Source organism: Pseudopipra pipra, chromosome 19, assembly GCF_036250125.1.
Source record: "Pseudopipra pipra isolate bDixPip1 chromosome 19, bDixPip1.hap1, whole genome shotgun sequence".
Taxonomy (NCBI): domain Eukaryota; kingdom Metazoa; phylum Chordata; class Aves; order Passeriformes; family Pipridae; genus Pseudopipra; species Pseudopipra pipra.
Genome location: NC_087567.1, coordinates 4257058 through 4279268, shown reverse-complemented (window position 1 = coordinate 4279268; position 22211 = coordinate 4257058). Strand labels below are relative to the sequence as shown.

General features: G+C 48.6%; 1 protein-coding gene and 1 long non-coding RNA gene across 5 annotated transcripts in view; one reads left to right on the top strand and one right to left on the bottom strand.

Annotated features, from left to right (window-relative positions):
* Positions 1 to 22211, bottom strand: part of LOC135424470 (uncharacterized) — a 92173-nt gene that overhangs the window by 11746 nt on the left and 58216 nt on the right. The gene's annotated exons all lie outside the window — the stretch shown is intronic.
* LOC135424461 (urotensin-2 receptor-like) lies at positions 16482 to 21185 on the top strand. Of its 4 annotated transcripts, XM_064675699.1 has the most exons (3): positions 16871 to 17096; positions 19442 to 20360; positions 20472 to 21185. In XM_064675699.1, the coding sequence occupies exons 2-3, from the start codon at positions 19584 to 19586 to the stop codon at positions 20730 to 20732; spliced, it is 1038 nt and encodes a 345-aa protein (XP_064531769.1). In that variant the 5' UTR covers positions 16871 to 17096; positions 19442 to 19583; the 3' UTR covers positions 20733 to 21185. The 4 variants fall into 4 exon arrangements, with proteins under 4 accessions (XP_064531767.1, XP_064531766.1, XP_064531769.1 ...); XM_064675697.1 differs by lacking the exon at positions 16871 to 17096 and adding an exon at positions 16482 to 16861 and having other exon boundaries at positions 19442 to 21185; XM_064675696.1 differs by having other exon boundaries at positions 16482 to 17096; positions 19442 to 21185.

The window sequence follows — 22211 nt, the reverse complement described above, 5'->3', positions numbered from 1 at the left end:
CACTCTAAATACTCAGCTCTTATTCCCAAAATCATTTAAGATACAGCTGCAGCCTGCAGCTAAACCCCCAGCATAATATTAAAAAAAAAATCTTCTCAGAATGAGAGAGACATCCCCTCTTCAAGAGCTCGCCCCATAAGAGGCAGAACAGGGAATACCTCCAGGTCCTTCACCCTGAAAAGGTTTCAGTGAGACAGTTCAGGGTTCAGAGATTTCCATTTCCCATCCTAATTCTACAGTCAGGAGAGATGAGGGCTGGCTTTGCAGTAATCCTCCTCTCCTCTCTGTGCATCTAAATGAACTATGAAATTGGAAAGGAAGGAGTCTGAGCATCTTCACCTGTGCCTGGCTCCTGAGCCAGCCTTGCAGCCACCTCAGCAGCAGGAACAGCTGCCCCACATGATGCTCAGCCTCTCCTCAGCTACTCCTTGCTCTGCCAGCCTAAGTGTCATGAGAAACTGGGGGTGGCCGAGGAAAGAAAAAAATTAAATCAAGGCAGAACCCATCCTCCTCATCTCCTTCCCTGGTCTCCATTAGAGCAATAAACTCAAATCCCAATGGCTGGTACCAAAGCTGACATGTCTGCAAGAGATAAGCAAGGAAAGACCAGTGCCCTTGCAACCTAACGTGGTGTTTTTGGAGAGGACAAATGTACCATATGAGAAACCCCATGAGGTGCTGCTGTCAGGACTGATGCAAGTTAGTCTGGACTCCTGTTTTGCAAGACTATTGAGAGAGATGATGAAATTTGATTTCTGAACTTCTTGCCATGAGGCCAGGAGGATGCACATCATTTAGTGGCATATAGTGACTGCCCTCTGATATTCCCTCTTGCACTGACACCCAAGAAAAGCCTTTGGGAAGGTCCTGGGGCTGCTCTCGAGGGCACAGTCAGCACTTAGCCTGGCCTGCGTGACCACAGCCCCTCAGATCTCCTGCCTTCCCAGCCCCTGGGCAAGCAGGACAACACCTTCAGAAGGAAAAGACAAACTGCTTCATTCTGAGATTGCAAACACAGATATAAGTCTTGGCTGTTTCCAAAACATGAACACAGAGACAGGAGGTACGTTTGAGTGAGCTGAGCAACCCAGAGGCTTAAAATTTTTGTCAGACAATTCTTCATAAGTTGCTGCTCTGAGCAAGAGTAGGTCCAACAGCTGTTAGTGCCCTAAACCAAGAAATTATAAGGGGGAAAATTTTAGGTCTCATTTTTTTCCTTCTTTCTCTTCTGACAGGACCCTGGAGAGTACAAACTTTTGTCATTTCTCCACGTTCCCTTGGGTCAGTGCAGAGATGCTTTTCCTATAGGAGCCAGGCAAAACCTCACTCGATCATGGTCTCATCTTTGCTTCAAAGAGAAAAGTAGCTGGACAGAGCCCAGCACAGCACAGCAGAGAGCCCATTCAACTCCTATCTCTAAAATCACCAGATCCACAGAGCAGACCAGAGACTTGGAGCACCTGGATTCAGGGAGCTGTTCCCAGAAGTGAGGCCCTCACAGATATCTGCTGTACTGGGACAGGTGATGCCTCAGGGAATTGAATGTGGTGCACACTGAAAACTAGCTATGAGAACTGGGAAAGAGAATTCCTAATGGGAAAAAGGGAACACGCCTGCAGCTCTGAATTCAACACCAGGGGACTGGATTGCTGCTGCAGACTGGCTCTGACCGCAGGCTACAGCTGTTTTAATCCCTTCACAGCCCTCCAGTGAAACCGTCTGCAGCGTCTTCAGATGTACCAGCTGCCTCCTGCCCCATCCCACCCTGCCAGGCTGCTTCCAGAGAGCACACAGAGCTCAAGCATTTGTCCAGCAGGACGGAGACACACGACCAGTCCTCAGAATACATGGAGGTGCAGAAGAGCCACGCTCCTTACACAAAAGTGGCTCCATTTGGTCATGAGCTGGATGATGATTTCCTCCTAAAAAGATCTGCCTAGGGATCCAACCACAGTCCTGCTGCCCCCAGTGCTGCCAGGCAGAAGGATACGGGGAACCATGGGAAAGGTATCTCACCCAAATCCCTCCAGTTTCAGGGTTCATTGCTCCATTCCCTCACTCCATCAACAGACGATACCTGTAGCCACAGATTCCACATCCATTAAACCAGTTTCCATAGAGTGCAACACCAACATTGCTGTGGGTTACCAAAGGCTGCCCCATACACTGGTCTACTCCCAAGCATGCCATCCCAGATATTTCACCTCCCAACATCCAAATGGGCAGCTCACAGCTCCAGCCTTTCAGGTGTGATCGATCAGCCGGGCTCCAGGCACAGGGAAAAGAGCAAAGCTGTGTTTGACAGCAATTGTATTTGTTTCTCCACACATAAAAATATGATTAAGACTGTTAAATAAACCAATTTATTTTTATGGGATCATTTCCCTAATGCTGAGAAATCCACTAACCTCGCCAATACAATTCCCACTGGGAAGCAGGAGGCAGGAGCTGGTGCCGAGTGAAATTAAAGCTTCACTACATTGCACAGGGTAAAAGGAAGAACATTAATTTTCTTGTAGGTACTGATTTTCTTTAGATTAGGGAAATGCTTGCACATACCCATCAGTTAAAACTGAGCAGAAGAGAGAGTAGATAACCTTTATGAGGAAAATGATCACTCAGCCCCAAAAAGGAATTTAAACCAGGAAAAAAATGTCTGAGTAAAGACATTTAAAATTACTTTCTACTCCAAACTAGAATGGAAAGCTGGGCTGCTGAGGTCTCTCATGAACTGAAAAATGAGACATTAAGGAGCCCCAGATGAGAGAGGTTGGAACTGAAGGTTTCTTTTCAATAGAATCACAGTATTTTGCTAAATACTAACACCCTTTGGCTTCAGGTGAAGAAAAGTTTTAAAAAGCTCTTGTCTCCATACGTATTTACCATGGAAAATGTCAGTGGAAGCACATTTTTTTTATTTACAGAAGTTTCTTTACTTTAACATTACTAATTTCTTTTATTATGGGGCTTTGGAGAAGGTATATGAATTGATGATTAACTCAGCAGGAGGGCTCTGAGCTGTGAAATCTCAGAGCCAGAAAGCAGCACTTGAACAGGGTGGTTGTGTGATCTTTACATCACCTGTAGGTAGGAATTACAACAAGAAGACAAGCTGAGATGTGTGGACTGCTCTGCTTAAGGGATTTAAGTGTAACCACAGGAAGGATTTCAGGCTGAGGGAATATCAACAGCACAGTTGGTAGCAGAGAGTTGGTAAGTCAACACTAGTGGGACAAGTACTGGTCTTTGTGAAGTCAAAGTCTTATTAAGTACACTTTTGGCTCATCAACGTTTTGGCTCTTTTTTAGCCAACTTTACTGGAAAGAGATGACAAAAAGAGAGATACCTGTGTGCAGGCTGCTGCCAGGCAAACAGGAGAGAAGTTGAACGACATGCTGACAACCAAGCACCCCTTATGTTCCCCTCATGGACAGTGTGTTACTCCCCATCCATAAATAATGCAACAGAACTGTCTGCAAAGAATTCGCCCGTGGTTACTCTGTTCCTCGGCGCACACAGGACTGAGACCAGGGCTCGTTAACCCCAGCAATGTGGGAGGGGGAAGCACCGCCCAGCCACTGCCACGTCATGACTAAAGGAGAGGTGGCAGGAGGATTTGGGCAAATTATGCTTCCAGCAGCTGGGAGCTTGGGCTGATAAACAGCATCAGAGCAGAGCAATGCTGAGCTGCAGGTCAAAGGGGCAGGGCAGCTACTAATTTATGATGCATGAGCTGTTATTGCCAAAGTATCACATTGTTCAGCCTGTCTATTTGTTCCCCCATGGGAAGCCTGCCCATCGCAGCAGCACAGCTCCAGGTGCCGAGCAGCTCCGGGCAGTGCTGGGACACATCCACCCTGTCCCAGTCTGCTGCTGTGTTGTTTCATCACTCCACACTGCATCAAATCCAACAGCTCCTCACCCCAAGGGACTGCTCCAAGGGGGTCTTTTCCTTTCAATCTCCTCTCTCCTGCAGTTCCCCTCTTGTTTCTTTACATAAAGCCCCCAGACCCCTCCTTGCTCAGTGCTCTGCAGCCCCATGGAACCACTGCAATGCCACACTGAGCACGAGCCTGCTCAGGGACCAGAGGCAGCATAATCATATCAGTGCAGGCCTGCACCCAAATTAACTGGTTGCAAGGAGCTGCAGGGCTAATTGGCACCACACAGCACTGGTGTTCCTGTGCTGCTTCAGGGACTGGAGCCTGGCACAGTCAGTGCAAACACCAGTTTGCTCAGAGCTCCCTCCTGCTGCTCATCACTAAATGGAGCCATGCCAAGGGGCAGAGGTGCATCTGACAGACACCTCTGTAAGAAATAACACAAGATTCCCCTTCCACCCACCACCAGGAACAGCCCAGGACACACCCACAGGTCCAGCTGGTTCAGACAGGGTTTTTTCTCCTTCCCTTGGTTCTCAATCTAGAAGCACAAGGTGGAGCTAGGCAAACATGTAACTCCAACACCAGCTCCAAGGTCCTACACTAAACCTGTGTCTGTACAGCTTATACTCAGCCACAGGAGCAGCACCATTTCAAGGTTTCACCAGCATCTAGGAGGTCTTTAATAACCATTAAAGATGCCAATAAACATTTGAGCAACTTTAGTAACCTTCAGAGAAGCCAGTAGACATTTGAGCAACTTTCTGAACTGGAGCAATCCAAAGAACCCACCAGATTTTCTCCTTCCCCTGTCACTCCTCACTCTGTAACTACATGGTTCTTATTCACTCTCATCTCTTACCATGCTCTTCTATAAGCCACTGGGTGCTATGTGCTATCTGCCAAGGCACCAGATTTTTGCTGCTACTGCAGATGTCACAGACATGGGGACCATTAGATTGGCAGAGAGACAGGAACAGCAGTTCCTGGCAAGGTTAAGTCTCAAAAGCAGTCCACAAAAATTCAGAAAGCTCCCCAAAGATGCACACAAAGGAGAGGCCTTGGTGGCTCAGACATTGTGCTGCCCAGTTACTACATACCCACCCATCCCAGAGCACTTAGAATTTGCTCACCAGGAGCACAGGGAATGTGGACACAGGCAGAAAAGGAGCAGTGACAGAGATGAAGAGGTCTGGCACAAAGCAAGGGTTGTGCAAGATGAGAGATAAACAGGTGAGGTGGGAATCTGACACATGAGAGAGGAAAGAGTGATACAGATGAAAGCTTTTGAGAAATGCTGCCTGCCAGGTGCTGGCACACACCAGCAGAAACCACATCAAAACTCATCAAGTGTTGACAAGAGGCTTTGTCAAGGACTGCTGACCAGGGACAGCAGAGTATTTTCGTACAACGTGCTGCCAGTTTGGAGAGTGAAGGCAGAAGCTCTTGTCAGAATGGGAGAAAACCTGTTACCTTACACTCCTCCCCCAATGTATTTGAAGTCTTGAAAACTTATCCTGATGGAAAAGGTCTGTGTTTTTCAGCAGTGAGTTACAGCTCCAGAGAACATCCAGTACAGCTCTTGGGAAAGGTTCCCAGAGTGGAATTTCTGAAAGTTTACTAGTTACTTTGGCAAATTATTCACATAGGATGCTCTTGAAGGAAAAAGACACAAGTCTATCCACGTTTCTTGTTCCAGCTTCATCTGGCTGGAAGGAGGGGAGAGCATTAGCTCCAGGTTAGGAGGGGATGGGTTTTCACCAAGCTCTTTCACCCACTCTACTCAAGAGGAGTCACAGGAGCCTTCCCCATCTCACATCTTATAGACTTGGAGGAAGCTGACCCAGCAGGGGCATAGCACATTTGCTGTCAGACCAAGTGCATGAACAGTGTGCCAGCTTTAAATCCCAAAGCTCAGGCACCCCTGCCACAACCAACATCACCTGCATTTTGATCTGCTTCATCACAGTCTGAGCCATGACATCAGGAGATGAAGTAGATCAGATTTTACACCATTTACTGCCTGTACCCTCTAGTAGTTCAAACACCAATCCCAGTTTTAATTTATTATAGGAATAAGGCTCTTCTGTTACTTCTGCTCCCCCTAACCTGACTGCCACTGGTACAAACATGAAACACAGCAAGATCTCTCATCAGGAATAACAAAACTTACAGCTTTTTCATGATCATGCTCCTTTTTTATGCCTCTGGGATCTGCCAGGTTTCAGCAGCCCCTCAAGCCACAGCCACCCCCCCACCTGGCTTGCCCAGCTAAAGATGATGCCACTCCTCCATAGCCCAACCCTCTGATTACAGCTGCATCCTGCATCCCACCTCCCCTTGCAGCTGACAGGCATTAGCCTCTCAGGATCCCTGAGCTTAAACACACCAAACTGCATTAACAGACCCTAGGGGGATTTATTTTCTAGACTCGTGTGAAAAATTTACAGAAAAAGCTTCTAAGGATGTGAGAGACACAGAAACACTCAGATTGATGACAAGATCTACAATCACATGGAGCTGTGAAACAAGCAGCTTGGAACAGCAAGAGCCTGGCCACAACCAGCCCTTGCAGGGGAGAATATGTTCTGTACAATTGAAAGATTATTATTATTTTTCTTCCTATTCATTGTTCCTTTTCTTTCTAAAACCCTCCAGATAACACCAGGGCTGATGTATTAAGAGGTGCAGATGTCAAAGAATACTCCCTGGTACATTTAACAGCTCCTTTATTCCTTCTGAAAAGGACCTGGGATCAGCAGTCCAGACTTGATATCCTCAAATGGTTTTTTAAAAGCAACATTTCCAGTCCAAGTACTCTTAACTCACTGCAATGCACCAAGTCTTAAAACATACATTTCTTTCTATAGTGACTTAAAGGCCAGAAAATCAGTGAAATAAAAGAAATACCCCAGACTCTGATCTCTCCTCCTGTATGAGCTTATTTCAAGGATGTCAGAACTGTATTCACACAAAAGCTATACAGAAGTCCAGGGATGAAATAGCTTCAGCATTAACTATGAAGTGGTGTCTCCTGCTTAAAGCTCTCTGTGTAGTGAATGACTAGAAAGTAGTGAATGTTCTGCCAGTTTTTCAAAGAAGGTTTCAGTGATGAGCTGAGGGACTACAGAGCAGTGAGGATGATGAATTAGGAGAAACTGGAGTAAAGAAGAGAATGAACAGACACTTGAACAACCATACTGGGGAAAAGGCAGCTCAGGATTTCAAAAGAAAAGCTCTGCCTCAGGAAGAGATTGGAGCTGTCTGAAGGAGCCCAAGAATGTGTGGAAAGGGTGCAGTTTGCTTGGACTATCAGAAAGCAGTCGGCAGGGCCCTTCAACAAGAGCAGGGGTCATCATACAAATAAGTAATTGGTTAACAGAAAAGAAACAAAGTGGGAATAAATGGTCAATTTTCAGGGAAGACAATCACCTGTGGTGTCCAGCCATCCAGTGCCTTCATAAATTAGCAGGGAAAAAAAGGAGTGAAGGGGAAAATTACAAAGTTTGTTGATAACATGAAGTGATTCTGGGGAGTAACGATGAAGTTGGACTGAAAAATTAGACTTGTTTGCTTCTTGATCCCGATATTTTCTCAGCCTCCCCCTTAGGTCTGGACAGGCAGCAGGGCACCAGCAGTAAATGCTCCTCTGTGCTTACAGAGCCCATGACAGCCTTTTCAAATGTAACTAAAGTGAGGTGAAGTAATTAAAGCAGCCAAGTGGGTCCCTGCACTGTGTGCCCTGGGCTGGCTGTGGGGCTGCCGAGGCACAGACATGGCAAGGAGCAGCTCATGAGAAAGTCTAGCAGTGAGGCAAATGAGTTTGAAGGGGAAATACTGATGGCCAGAGGTGGCGCAGGTAGCAAAGGCAAAGATCTGCCCTTCCCTTCTGCCCAAGTGAAGTGCTGTCAGCTCCCATTGCTTTCAGTGCACAGCTGAGTGATTTCTATTTGCCACGCTGCAAGGAGAAGGCTCTGCCAGATGCTGCACTGGCACAGAGTCCTGGACCAACATTCCCATTAGGTAATGTCCCAAGGGGACAGGAGCTCAGACACAGCCACCAAGAGCCTCTTTGCTAAAAGCTGTGGGGTATCTAACTGCAGTCATTACCTAACTGAGTCATGCACTGCTAATTCAGGCTGGCAAAAGTAGCTTCAAGCCACTAAGATCCTTGAATGTTTTGCTTGCAGTTAACACTGGAGGTGTTTAAAGGCTCACAGCAATGATGGGCTGTGCAAACAAACATCATCTCATGTAGTAGGTGCCCAGCCTCTCCCATTTGTGTTGGACACAGACGACTTGCAAAGTGGTAACTGTTTAAAGGCCCCCTGGCAGCCCCAGCCCCGAGAGCTGGTCTGTGTTCCTCACCTTCAGCACTCTAGCCTGGAGAACCATATTATTTCAAAACAGTCTGCTAAAGACAGTGCTGGCTTTTTAGCCCTGCTAAAAATAGTGCTGGCAACATGGGAATAGCTAGGGTGTGGGCTACCAAGGAATCGTGGGGATTTGGGTAGCAGGGGTGGGACAGGCTCCCCTCAGCCAGGTGCTCAGGCAGGGACCGTGACCAGTCTGAAGCTCTCAGAGCCCAGAAGGTGAGTGGGAAACCTGCCTGCAGCTCCAAGCATACACTTCAGAGGCAATGTTCCCGCCCTGTTCACACGTGGAGCAGCCTCACAGTGAAGGCAGAGTGGCTTTAAGCACAGCTATGGCGTGTAAGCACGTGAAATGAAGCACAATCACGTGGCCAAAAACTGCATCCACATCCTCATGGGAATCCAGAGGTGACATGCTCGGGGTCTGGAGACACAGAAGAAGAGAACTTCAAACTACTGCTGATTTCTGCAGTGAGTGGGTGGGTTTTTATCTTTTGGAGTGTGTTTTCATTGATACAGGTGTCTCTATATTTTGACACAGTCTGGAAAGCAGGGGATGCTGCTCCCTTTGGCTCTCCAATAAAACAGCCTTACCTTTGACACCTCTTCCAAAAAGTGAACTCACCTCCTCTTCAGCAGTATGCAGCATCCAAAGGCCATGGCACACTGCAAAGGCAGTTCCCAGCCCACTGGGAACAGTCTGTTTCAAACATAAAGATTTTACAAGACCTCCAAGTGCACAGCACTGGTACAATAAAAATGTGGTATTTTACACTGCAGCTTCACGGTGACTTTTTTATGCAGCATCTTTTTGTGGCTGCTGCCATAAGCTTTTCAGCTGCTGCTGGGAAATCAGCAGAGATAACAAAATATTTGTAGTCAGTTTGATCCAGGCAAGATGCTGTGTCCACATGCAGAGCTTAGGTGAGGTGAGGGTATTTTTGAAGAGTACTAAGTACTCCAGAAATAAGAGGGAGATGATCTCATCCTGCCTGAGGGCACTGTCACAGCAGTTCAGTGTGGTTGAGTGCAGGAAGGGAGATGGGTGGGAGCAGCACAGCTGGGCCAGGACAGGCGTTTCCCTTGGTGCAACCAGCAGCCTCGGCCACCACAGCGATGCAAACACATGATAAATTGAGTTCCAGCAGACCAGTCAGTCTGACAGAGGCAGAAAGACATTGCTTGGGCTGCAAATGGGCAGCTTACCTCCCATCATGGGCTTCCCTGCACACCTCTCAGAGCACCCCCTTCTCTCACCAGTGATGGGGTGCAGCCCTCAGCAACCACAACCCCACCTCGGTCCCCACCGTGTGCTGTGTGTGCAGCCCTTTCCCATGGAGTGGGACAGCACTCAGCTACAAAAAAGCTTCCATTAACCTAAGTGTTACTTAGGATCAAACCAAGCCAAAGCAAAGCATTTTGAGACAATCAAACATATTTTCCAACTGTGGAACCAGGCATCTGCTCAGTCTTCCTACTGCTTTCGGCCAGGGAATTAAGCCCCTTATTCTACATTTGAGCCATTTCCAGGAGAATTTCCCTCTGACACAAAATGCCAACGGCCACATCCTTTGGAAGCAGAGTTTATGATATGCAGGAGAGAGCAATGGTGAGAGGGGACCAGAGGAGTGCTGAACCCAGGGACAAGAGAAATGAAAGAAGGGAAGAAACCACTGCCTGAGAGGAACAGGTGAAGTGCCACATCCACTGCTCATTTTACCCAACATCCTCCAGCCCATTCTTACATAAAAAAAAGCCAATAGAGGAACAAACACCACACAACCATCTCCCCTGTGCCCTGCAGGGCCCATCACTGCTGCCCAGACCTTGTCCTGGTGACACAGGTTCCTGCAAAGAGGGACTGTCTCACCGGCACAGGTGACACATCTGCTCCCTTTTCCTCATCCAAGGAAACAACTCATGGAGGGCTTTATTTAAAAACTGGCACATGTTTTTGAGTCTTTTAACTACCACCTGTCATTTCTGGCAGTGCTTTTAGCTCCAAGTCTTTCTTTTGCAAGTACCCTGCACAGAGTTGTTCCCACCTGCCTCAGCAGGGACCTCACAGCAGTGTGGGCACAGGGTACAGAGCTGAGGAGGTACATGTACAAATCCCTGAGAGATACTCAGCTGCTGGACTGTGAGGAGAAGCTAGAGTTCATCTCACTCAGATCATCCAGCCAGTGGGTAACCCAGCCTGTCCTGCAGGCCTCTCAAACCACAGGTTTGTCCTCAGTGCCACCACTGCAACCATTACTGGATGGCAGGAACACCTCCATCTACTCGGCCTTGAGAAGAGAAGAATGAGAGGGGACCTCATCCATGTGTGTCAGCATCTGCAGGGAGGGGGCAGAGGCTGGACCAGGCTCTGCTTGAGGGGCCCAGCAATGGGACAAGAGGAACGGGCAGGAACTGATGCCCAGGAAGTTCCACCTGGACATGAGGAAGAACTTCTTCCCTGTGCAGTGACCCAGCACTGAACAGATTGACCAGAGAGGGTGTAGAGACTCCCTGACTGGAGATATTCCTGAACTGTCTGGACACAATCCTGTGCCATGTGCTCTGGGATGTCCCTGCTTGAACAGGGAGGTGGGACCAGATGCCCCACTGAGGTCCCTTCCAGCCTCACTCATTCTGTGATTCTGTGTGACTGTGGTGGCCCTGCACACCACAGACTGAACCACTGGGACAAATCCCTTGGGCCAGGGGACAGGCAGCAGGTTCAGCTGGGGCTGCCCATAGCCTGGAGCACCCACACTGTACTCCCTATGCCAGACTGGGAATGGCTTACAGAGAGGAGCACAGCCTCTGCCCCTGCTTGGTGACCCCCAAAATTCTGCTCTGCTCCCACACTGCTGGGAGGGGCTGAATGCTTCTGGTCAAGAGATGCCCTGAAAGACTCAAGGGAAAACAGTGCAGAGGAGAAAGGGGCTGACACAGCATCATGAGGACCCTGGCTCAGAGTTTGGTGACACTGCCACAAGGGGGGAAAAAGCACTTTACTATCTCCTTTACTGTATTCTCAGCAAAGTGAAGACAGGCACTAGAAGTCAGCACTGAGCTATCACCAGTATATGGTGATATCACCAGAATGGAAGTTACTCATCAGAATAAGCAAGAAAATGTATTATGTGGGAGTATAATGTATTACAGAAAAGCAGCTTTTTAAAGGAGAATTTGAATTATCATTTGATGCTTCAGAGAGGTGACCCACACCAGCACCAGCTGTCACCATCCCCAGGTCCTTCCAGCTCTACTCCAACATGTACAGGATGGCAAATGCCACCACGGAGTCCACAGTGGCATAAACTCTGTGCAATGACATTTCCTGCTCTTTACATGCTGCCAGACAACCTTTCCCACTTCATCTTGTGTCTCTTGTGAGAGTGTTTTGAAAGCTCCAGTAGAAATCCTCACTGCCAGGCAGAGGCAGCAAGAGCTGGGGATGTGTGCTGCCCTCTGTGCTGAGAAAACACAGATCAGCAGCAGGAGCTTTAGCTGGAAATGCTGGGACACTGATTTTTTTTTCCCTACAAGTCTTCTGGCCCCAGAACACTTCTGTAAATCTTCTAATTCCCAGCTATCAGGAATCAGGCTGAGAGATATGAAATAATCTCCCAGGAGGGAAGAGGGCAGCTGGAGAGGAGGAGAGGACGGCTGAGGACTTTGAACCAAAGTGAAAAGCAGCAGCATGGTCAACACCAGGCAGATTAGAGCATGGAGGTGCTGCACAGGGTATATGGGATAGAAAACGATGGCAAAGAAGCTTTTGCCTCTAGTCTAGCAACAGGTTTTGGCCTATGGAAGTTGTGAATTTCAGCTTGGCTGTACTCCCAATGGCTTTTCTAATGATGATTTGCAGGATTTCCAGGAAAACACTGCTGTGACTTTATTTTGCTAATCTTTAATGCTTTTCAATAAAGAGAATTCAAATGATCATCTGTCTGTGACCCCTACCCCATTACTCACAAAATACTGACAAAAAGATGATCAGGTTATAACTGACACAGAGGAAAATGTGACATAGTACCCAGGCCAAATCCTCCTCCATGCCAAAGAGGTTCTCCCAAAAGGGAGAGGGATCATTTGTGAGAAGGAAGCTCTTCTCACACTGGGAGGGAAGGGATGACCTATTCTGCCTCCCACAGCCTGCCTGCCTTCCCCTGAGTAATCACAGTCTCTGCAGCTCTTCCAGAAACTGAAAAGGAGGTCGGGAGGTCAGAGGATAAAGAAGCTCAAATAGCACATCTCAGACGTTGCTAATAAAAATGTAAATAGGGCTTTGCACATTGAGGGGGTAACTGTCTTCACAAAATTGTGGAGGATCTGGCAAGATGGTTTGATTTAAAAGTTTTAATGAGGCACCTGTGCAAATGACATCTTGGCTGCACTCTATTAGTGCAAAAGGCTGCCAGCAAAGTCACCAGCTTATGTGAATTAGCAGCACCCAGCTATAAGCGCTGCCAAAAGAGCTTTAGCCCTGCCCAAACCTCTCCAAAAAGCACCTGAGGCTAAGACAGGGTTACAGCAGGCACAGGCCATCACAGGCAGGATCCACTCTGCCACCACAGACAACAGCCCCTGGCTGGGGGAATGACTGTGACAAACCCACAAGCAGACATATTGCTCACTGATGGGAGATATAAAACCACTCACAGCTAATCATGATTTTCTATACTTGTACGAAGCACAGGCTCATTAGCAAAGGTTTCCAGCATCCTTATTTCTGGCCTCTGCAGTTTTCTGTACCCCCAAAAACACAGGGTTTTATCTGTAAATCCCAGGGAGTCAGAGCATGAGTCCTCTGCCCTTTCCCACCCACACTCCCAGGCAGCAGTGGGGAACAGCTGGGTTGCTTCCCCTGTCCTGGACAGTGACATTAGTAGGACCAGAAACATCACAGACATGGTAGCTGACAACCTGAGACAGACCATCTCCATGCCCTTTCAGCATCACCCCTTGAATTGTCCATGCAGTTCCTACTGGCAGGGGGAAAGCAGAGCAGCTCTAAATCCCGGATCTGCGTAAGGGATCCTGGATGAGGGAAAACAAACTGGAGATTTCAGCCCCCAGAGTCTCCCTTTCACACAAAGCAGCCAAGAGCAAAACTCCAGAAGGACAACTGAAGTCTCATATTGCAAAGGAAAAAAAAAAAAAAAACAAAAAAACAGGAAGAAAGGAGACCAAAATGCCAAAAACCCCTCAGTGAAGTCTCCAAATGCGTTGGCTGCGTATGGTGGCTCTTTCACCACTGGGGAAAGCAGCAGGAAGAGTGAAGAAAGCAACTGGGGACCAGCTGGGAATTCGGATATCACATCTGCATGTGTCCAAGACTGAGTGCTGAAACAGAGGGACTTAAATTCCACTTTCCTAGGAACAAGAGGCAACCAACAAGAGACTGCCAGTGAGTCACAGGCACCTCACCAACACTCTTCCTCAGGAGCTGCTGCCATTTGAGTGTGTTCCTGGCTGCCTGTGCAGCTCTGGGAAAACCTGAGCTCACTGTGATGCTACAAATGTTTGGTCTTCTCTGGGCTGATTCCAGATTCAGAGCAGCTTCTCATAATCTCATTTGAATTTCTGTGTGACCACGGTAACATGTGCATGGATGCTATACCGTGACTACTTGTGGGTATTAAAGGGGCCCTGCTATGGAGGTGAGTAAACCAAGTCAGGCAAATGGGAATCACATCTTCTCCTGAGCCTGCACATGTTTCTAGACCTGATCCAGACCAGGAATGCAGACACATTCATGAGATTTTTTTCCTTTTATCAATTTTGGCTGCATTTGTACGTGCTTTTCCCTACATAGAGGGAGCAGCATTTATTAGATTTTTTTTGAAATGTGATACCTAGACAAACATACATCCAGCTTGGAGTAGAAGGGAGCCCATGGCTGCTGGCAAACCTGGACTCAAAACTGCCCCAGCAAAGGTGGAACATGCCAAAGGGCCCTGAACAGACCTGGGAAGGCAGCAGACTGGTGGGGTGCACAGCTGGCAGCACACACAGCTCCATTCAAGATACAGAAGAAATTTTACAGTTTCCCTGAGGTTTGAATCAGTTACCAAACACACTCAAATTCACATAGCACTGGCATAAATCCTCACATCAAAGGGGAGAAGGGATCTCTTTTGCCCTGTATTTAATAGAATAATTATGGTTATTGCCTTTGCAGTAACTTCAGAAGGCCCCTATGCAGAACTCAAGCCCTGTAGCAGTGGATGTTGTTTGAATGATTAAACAGACCTGTTTCATATCTCAGAGGGCTCCTATCTTCATCCAATATTGACTGTGCTGTTCCTAGTCCTGTTACAGGCTGCCAGTCCTGTCTGTAGCTCTAATATCATCAGACAAACATGGAAAACCCTGAAACTCAGAGCACTGGGAGACGAGTGAGCACAACTCTCTGTTTTACAGATGAGGAAAATACGGGGAACAGAAGCAGCAAAACTACAACCACCAACAGCCCTCTGAGCCAGGGCTGTGAACCTGACACTGTCCACACTGCTCCAGACACCTCCTCTAATGACTCCAGCAGGACACAGACCATATAGGAGTCCAGCTTCCCCCAACAGTAGCCTCATGGGCACCGAGATTTCCTGATAAATCAAATCACTAGTTTAATGTTTTTCAAAAGGTTTTAATGCCACAAAAGGAAGTATCAAGTTGGGATCAACTAGTCCAGAAAACTGATGGATTGAGCAGAAGCCTTCCCCCATCCCACTACTCCTTCCTTTCCCTGGGGTGAGTCAACACCAACCCAAATGGCACTTTAGTGACAGAGGAGTGACAGGAGTGTGGCAGTTCCAGTGTGAGTGCCTGGAGAGAGACCTGCACGCACCTACCACGTGCTGGAGATGCTGAGCAGAGGCACCACATCCCCAGTCAGCACCACTGCACCCACCCATGGCCTGTGCCCGTGTGCCATTTGAGCCACATGCAGGCAGTAGCAAAGGGATTCAAGGACCAGCAGGTCCTTGAACCTGGTGAAAGGGTCTCCCTGCTCTGCCTGGGAGGAGGACACTGCCACATCAGCAACCTTCCCACTGGGAACAAATAAAGCACTTTGCCAATGGCTTTGCTCTTGGTGCTTACCCAGGGACTGCTCCTGCTCTCTGGAGTCACTGACAATGGGAAGCTCAGACCTGCTCACAAAGCAGCCCAAGGAGCAGCTCCCATCTCACACTTTTCCAAGGATTTCTAGGGGCCAAGCACAAAATGAAGATTTAGAGCAAATCTTCAGAGCAAAACACATGTATGTGAGGGTGTTTGGGCTGGGGTTTCCTCAGCCAGCCCTTGTTAGAGCTGCTAACGTAAAATCCATTTTCATTGCAAAATCAAGCCTCCACATGAGGATTTGCTCCTAAGCCAAGCCCTCACCCCACTCAAAAGCCTGTTACTGAGCAGGGCCCTGCTTTGCCCACCAGCTGCCCCTCTGTGGAGACAGCCACAGCTAGAGCTCACCAAGCTGTCCAGGTGCTACCACAGCCACCCCAAGCAGCTTGAGCAAAACTGGGGGCCCACTGCAGGAGGACAAGATGTACCTGAGAGCATACAGCCAGCAAAGTGTAAGAGTTTGAAAACATGGAAGAAATCAGACAAGTATCCAGGGAAAAAGTTAGAGGAGCAAACAGTTTTCAGGAAGAGCGATGCAGGATGGATGTGCCAGGGCCAGCTGGCATGCCAGGTGCTGTTGCCTCCCAGGAGCCCCATGCTGGGAAACATCACTAACCCAGTGGGTGCCCAGTGCAAAGCAGTGAAGCAAGTAAGAGGCCTGACAGGCATCCCACACACACCTGTGTCCAGCAGGAGACATCTGGGAGGGGTTGGTGCTCCTCACTTCCCACTGGCATAAATCAGGACAGTTCCCTGCAGTCCATAGAGGTAAAGCAGGGAACTAGAGAAAGAACAATCCCATCAAGTGCAAGCAACCAGCACAACGTTCAGCTGCTCACAAAATAATCCACAGTCGAGTTTCAGCATTTCCCAGCACCAGCCCCTTCCTCACACGGTGTTGTTTTGAGGTGCTGGGTTGATCTCGCTCTGTCTTTACCCTCCTTGAGTATCCCTGGAGAAGGGCAACCAACCAAACCCCAAACAAGCCGGGTAACATCTCGTTACTGCCAGCCTGAAATATCTCAGATGCTGCCGTGCACGATCCCACCGCTCAGATTCGTCCCTTAATACGCCATCCAACCCAAATAAACTTTGGCTTCACTTTGGAATTGATCCCCAAATCAAGGAGCTCTGCCGTTTCCCTGGGCAGCCGACCCTCCCGCAGGAATTTAACCCTCCCCAGCCCACTCGCCTTCCTTCCCCAGACTCGATGGTTTTGCCCGGGCAGCGTTGGGAATTTGCCCTTTCCGGAGCGATGTAAGGAGGAGTGGGATGGCTTTTCGTATCCCCGGTCCCGGGATGAAACAACCTGTACGTCTCTCCCCCCCAGCTGGCTCCCAGCCAGGCACGGGGGAACCGGCTGAACAAGCCCCGGCTGTCAAAATGCTGCTGCTTTAAACAGGCTCTCCACTGGCTGCAGCCAAAGCCACGCTATGCCGAACGTCACCGAGGAACAGAAATAGCCGGCACGAGTGGAGGGAGGGGAATGTGAGTATTAAGAGCGCACAGATTTCAAACATACTTGGTTGGGCAGCACACGCTCCCTTCCTGCCGCTGCCTCTCCAGCTGCGACGGAGCGCCGGGATCTCTCGCTGTCTGCCCGGGAAGAAGGATTCTCTTCTTTCTTCTTTCCCTTTTTCTTTCCTGAAGTTTCAGCTTTGATACTACTAGATTGATTTTTTTTTCCTCGTAGGAAACTTCATCTGCTGGATTTAAAAACAAGGTTTGAGCAGGAGGAATTCATTTCTGTTTACAGTTGTAAATGTGCATGGTACTCCTGTGTGATGATATCGTAGAGAGAAAGGCAGGATTGGCTGGGAGAATTGCTTAGACCATAAGATGCTTGAATGGCTGCTTGGAATAACAAGCTCTCTATTGTGTGTGCATGTGTGTGTGTTTATGTACGAGTGCAAGCAATGGCAGCAACTATGAAACAGTGCAAGGTTTCCCCATTTGGCTGAATGTTCCTCCTCTAAGAGTGAGGATTTGCCTAGCTGTGGGCTCTGCCTGGAGAGGGGTGAAGGTCTGAATTGCATTAACGCTGTAGGAATTTTATGAATGAAGCAAAAGGCAGGTTCAGCGGGAGAGGAGCAGAGCAGGGAGATGCAGTTGGCTCAGCTCTCTCCAGCAGGAGCTGTCACAGCACCAGCGTGGCACAAATGTGCTGCAAGTGCCCAGAACTCAGCAAGCAGACAGCACTGAGCCATGGAAACATGCTCCTGAAAACGAGCTGTCACCAACACAGAGCCCACAGAGCCTGTGACCAGCTCCAGGCTCAGCTGGAGCATCCCATGCAGAGCCATTTGTTTCTGACTGAGTGTGCTGGTGATCCTGTGGCAGAGGAGCAGGCAGAGCTCCTGGAGCATCCACGTCTCCATGCATGAGGCTTTTGCTGCCAGCACAGCTCGTACATGAACACTGATAAAGTGAACGAGTTGCTGCATGGACAGACTGGCTACACATCCCCAACACCAAGCAGGAGGGGATTGCACAGCACAGCAGGGGAGGGACGAGGCAGATTTGGGTTTGCAAGATCCAAGAAAGCTGAGATGCTGGTGAAGCTGCTGGGGATCAGCCCAGAAGAGCCCTGTCCTGAAGGAGCACTGACCACTGCAGAACCACTCTTCATCTCTCCCCCTCGGATGTGTGTCCTCAAGGGACTGGGGTGGGAGATGGGCTCTGTGTATTTCTCTCTTTTTTTGCAGCTCTATCCCAATTGCTAAGTGAGGAAAAACCTCCATCTGTACTGGGTTGTCCTTTTTTAGAGAGTTTTTGCATGACATCTCCGTAGCTCCCATCATCCTCAGCAGGTGGTAACAGCAGGTGAGGGCAAGTCAAAGAGGATAAAAATTGTCCATCCTCAAGTGCCACAGAGGTCACTGTCAGGGTGACACAAGGGCAGCAGAGGAGGGCCTGGAACTGTCATTCTCCTGCCAAGGAGCTACTGAGGGGAAAAAGGCAAAGGAGTCAGAGCTGGTGTAGAGACAAAGGGACACAAAACTTACTGGGAAAAGCTGCAGATTCCCAGGATACAAGCAACCCAACCTGCCCAGTGGAATGAGGCATAGGGAAGTCTTCGTATGTGGAGCTCTACAGGAACAAGGCAGTCCAGTACTCCTTCCTCAGCATTTTCTATAAAAAAGAGACAGTCTGAGCACCATACAACACACAGTGCAAACACACTTGTGATGCTTAGGATGGCACAAGCTTTTGGTATGCCTTAAAATCTGGGCATTGTAGCTGCTTCAGCATTTCTTTCAGGTAGGTTTGATGTCCCTTTGCCTACCCCCAGAGCAGTATGAATCCAAAGCAACACTGTCATGATTTGCACAGTGTTGAGCTTGATCTCACCAAGAGCTCCACGTACAAAGAGTGGCTGCCTGCCTAGCACACTGCAGAGCAATCTCACACCTCCCTGCTCAAGGCTGTTTAGGCAGGTTCACAGACAGGTCTCTCTGAAATAGGCGTGTGACAGAGAGCATGAAAAACCCTGTGTTTACAGCCATATAAAACCCACAGTGAAACTTGCACCTTGCCTTTCTCTCCATCACTCAAATACCATTTGAAGCCGCAGGTCAGGACAGAGGAGGAGCTTCTCATTCAAGGGAAGTTCCTCTCTGGAAACACTGCAGGAATGCTGGACAGGGCTTTGAGTGCATCACTAACACAGAACAGACAACTGGACTGCAAATGGTAAATCCAGTTTGTTTTCCCTTTTTTTGGGATCTTTCACTCCTTCAGAGTTAAAAATGTAGCAAAGAGGTTTAAGCAATCATGCTCTCTAAGTCATTGTCAGGAATTTAGGAAGGAGGCTTTTTTCCTCCAATCTCAAGCTGAATTTAAGGATTGCAGTAAGCAGTTCCAGGGATACACACAACCTCTGAGATGTCACACCTCACAGCTGGGCTCCTATAATGACAGAATAAGCCTTGCACAAGTGGCCTCAATGCCAAAGACAGGTACAGGCAGGCAGTGCAGATATGTACTCAGGGGACAGGTAACTCTAAGGGATCATTTGTGTTGCTCTGGCAGATTTCTAATACGTTGGGTTTGATGTCTTGCCTCTAGAGCAGAATGCAGATTGTCCTCAGATGGCACCCCACTAAGAAATGGTTTACCATCTCCCAGCAGCCGTGTTTCTCAGAACAAGAAGAACCCCTTCAGATCCCTGTGGCATGAGAAAAGCCTCTGGCTTTTAAACCCCGGGAGGATGTCTCTAACTGACGAGCTGGAGAGCCACTTTTCTGCCACCCCCTACATGGTGACAGACACAGGTGAGGACAGCCTGTTCAGAATCCGGTCCAACGCCTCTGGCAATGCCACCAGGGATGGGATGTCAGCCACCGGTTCCATGGAGGACATGATTGCCATCTGCACCATTGGGACAATCCTCTCCCTCATGTGTGTGATTGGGGTGACAGGCAATGTCTACACCTTGCTGGTGATGTGCCATTACCTGAGATCTTCCGCTTCCATGTACATTTACATCATCAACCTCGCGCTGGCGGACCTGCTCTACCTCCTCACCATCCCCTTCATCGTCGGGACCTACTTCATTCAGAAATGGTACTTTGGGGACGTTGGCTGTCGCATCCTGTTCAGTCTGGACTTCCTCACCATGCATGCCAGCATCTTCACCCTCACAGTCATGAGCACAGAGCGCTACTTTGCTGTGCTGAAGCCCCTGGACACGGTGAAGAGGTCCAAGAGTTACCGCAAGGCCATCGCTGTTGTGATCTGGTTGGTGTCACTGCTGCTCACTCTCCCGATGCTCATCATGATCCAGCTGGTGCAAAGGGACAACAAAAGCATCTGCCTGCCCACCTGGAGCAAGCTGTCCTACAAAGTCTATCTCACCATCCTTTTTGGTACCAGCATCGTGGGCCCAGGGGTGATCATTGGCTACCTTTACATCAGACTGGCTAAAATATACTGGGTGTCACAAACAGCCTCCTTCAAACAGACCAAGAGGCTGCCCAACCAGAAGGTGCTCTATTTAATCTTCACCATAGTGCTGGTGTTCTGGGCTTGCTTCTTGCCCTTCTGGATATGGCAGCTCCTCTTCCAGTATTACGAATCCTTCCCTTTATCTCCCAAGGTGATGAAGAACATTAATTACTTGACAACCTGCCTGACCTACAGCAACAGCTGCATCAACCCCTTCCTCTACACCCTGCTCACCAAAAACTACCGGGAGTACCTGAAGAACAGGCAGCGGTCCCTCAGCAGCAACAGCGGGTACTTCCAGAGGAGGAATCGGTTCCAGAGGATTTCAGGGAGATCCCTGTCCACGAGCAGCCAGCACTGCACAGAGACATATGTCCTTGCTCACGCCCCTTTGGGAAACAGCAGTGCCTGAAGGTAAAAATCTATCTCCAAGAACAATCAATATTGATTCCAATGTTGCTTTGATTTAAAGTGTACACCATAAAGGTGAAGCCTTGGCAGACCTGTGATGTGCACACATTTAGTCCAGAGGCTGTGCTGTATGTCTGTTCTCATTTTCTCCAGTGCCACTGATTTGATGCCAGCAGCATTCAGCTGAACATCTATCTAAATAGCCTTTCACTTTTTATCTTTATATTTTATAGTGTACATCTCCTCAAGTAGCCATCTAATGAAAGCCTATAACAGGGCCATGATTTTTAATGGTATCAGCTGTCTCACAGCAATTGAAATTATGTTATCCTATGAATGGCTGTATTTTCCTCTTTTTTTTTTTTCCTCTCTAGCAGTGATGCTAAATTTGTAGCTGTATGAGGACTGAAAACAATGAAATAAAGAGAAAACAGCTGATGTTTGTGACACACAATCCGGTTTGCATTTGGGGTAGGATTTGGACAATGTAGATGGGGCATAACCAGGAGTGCTTGTCCTGGTTTTGGTCATACTCACATTTATTCTGCACTCCTGTGTATGCACTGGTGACTCTCCGTTCACCCAGGTGTCTGCAGTGGAGTTACACCACAGTTCATGTTAGCAAGACAGGCTTTCCATGACAGTGCCACAGTCAGGAAACACTCAGCATCCCATAATAGGCTGACCTCAAACACATGAGCACCAGTGTGAGGCAGCACCATCTGCCCCAGACAAGGACATCCACCCTCTGACCTCCTCCAAGGAGGAGCTGGGAACCTCTGATGCTGTTATTCTCAGAGCACTCATTGACAAGTCACAACATCCAGCCTGAGGCACCTCACCTACATCACCAAGTCCAGGAGGAAAGGACAGAGGGAGAGGAGGGAGGGTGAGCAGATGTGATTTCCAGTGGGCAAAGCTATGCCAACTGGAGTGCCTGATAGTCTCAGTTATAGAAGTGCTGGTTCCCTGTGAGTGAAACAATTTGTTTCCTTCACAGGAGATGATTTTGCTTTTCTGCTACAAAAAGCAAATGCAGTCCTGCCTACACCAAGAACACGTTGCCTGTCCTGGCCTTCACCGCTGATGAAGCGTCATTAGTATAAATATATCACCCCTGATGTCTGGCATGTCTCCAGTGAGTCTAAAAGTACCTTCCCTGGGATGCTGCCAGTGTCCATACAGCACTCCTGTGCTTGCATCAGCCCTGCTACCCCATTAGCAAGGATACAGTGCTGCAATGCCAACACAGCTCTGACCAAGGCACAGAATTAGAAGCAAATTAATGCTCAGGAGTGAACTCAGAGCTGCGGCGTGGTGCCATTTGGCAGAGAGCTCTGCTGAGACCGAAACCGAAGTCAGGCTTTAACCACCTCTTCCCCTTCAAGGCATGTAATGGCCACTGCTCACAGGGCCAGGGAAAGCTCTGTGTCCAGCCTCCCTGGGGGATATGCTTGGAAAAGTGACTGTTCTGTCATGT

Excerpts from the sequence above, each read along its gene's own strand:
- LOC135424461 (XM_064675697.1), top strand. The coding sequence starts at position 19,584 with ATGTCTCTAACTGACGAGCTGGAGAGCCACTTTTCTGCCACCCCCTAC.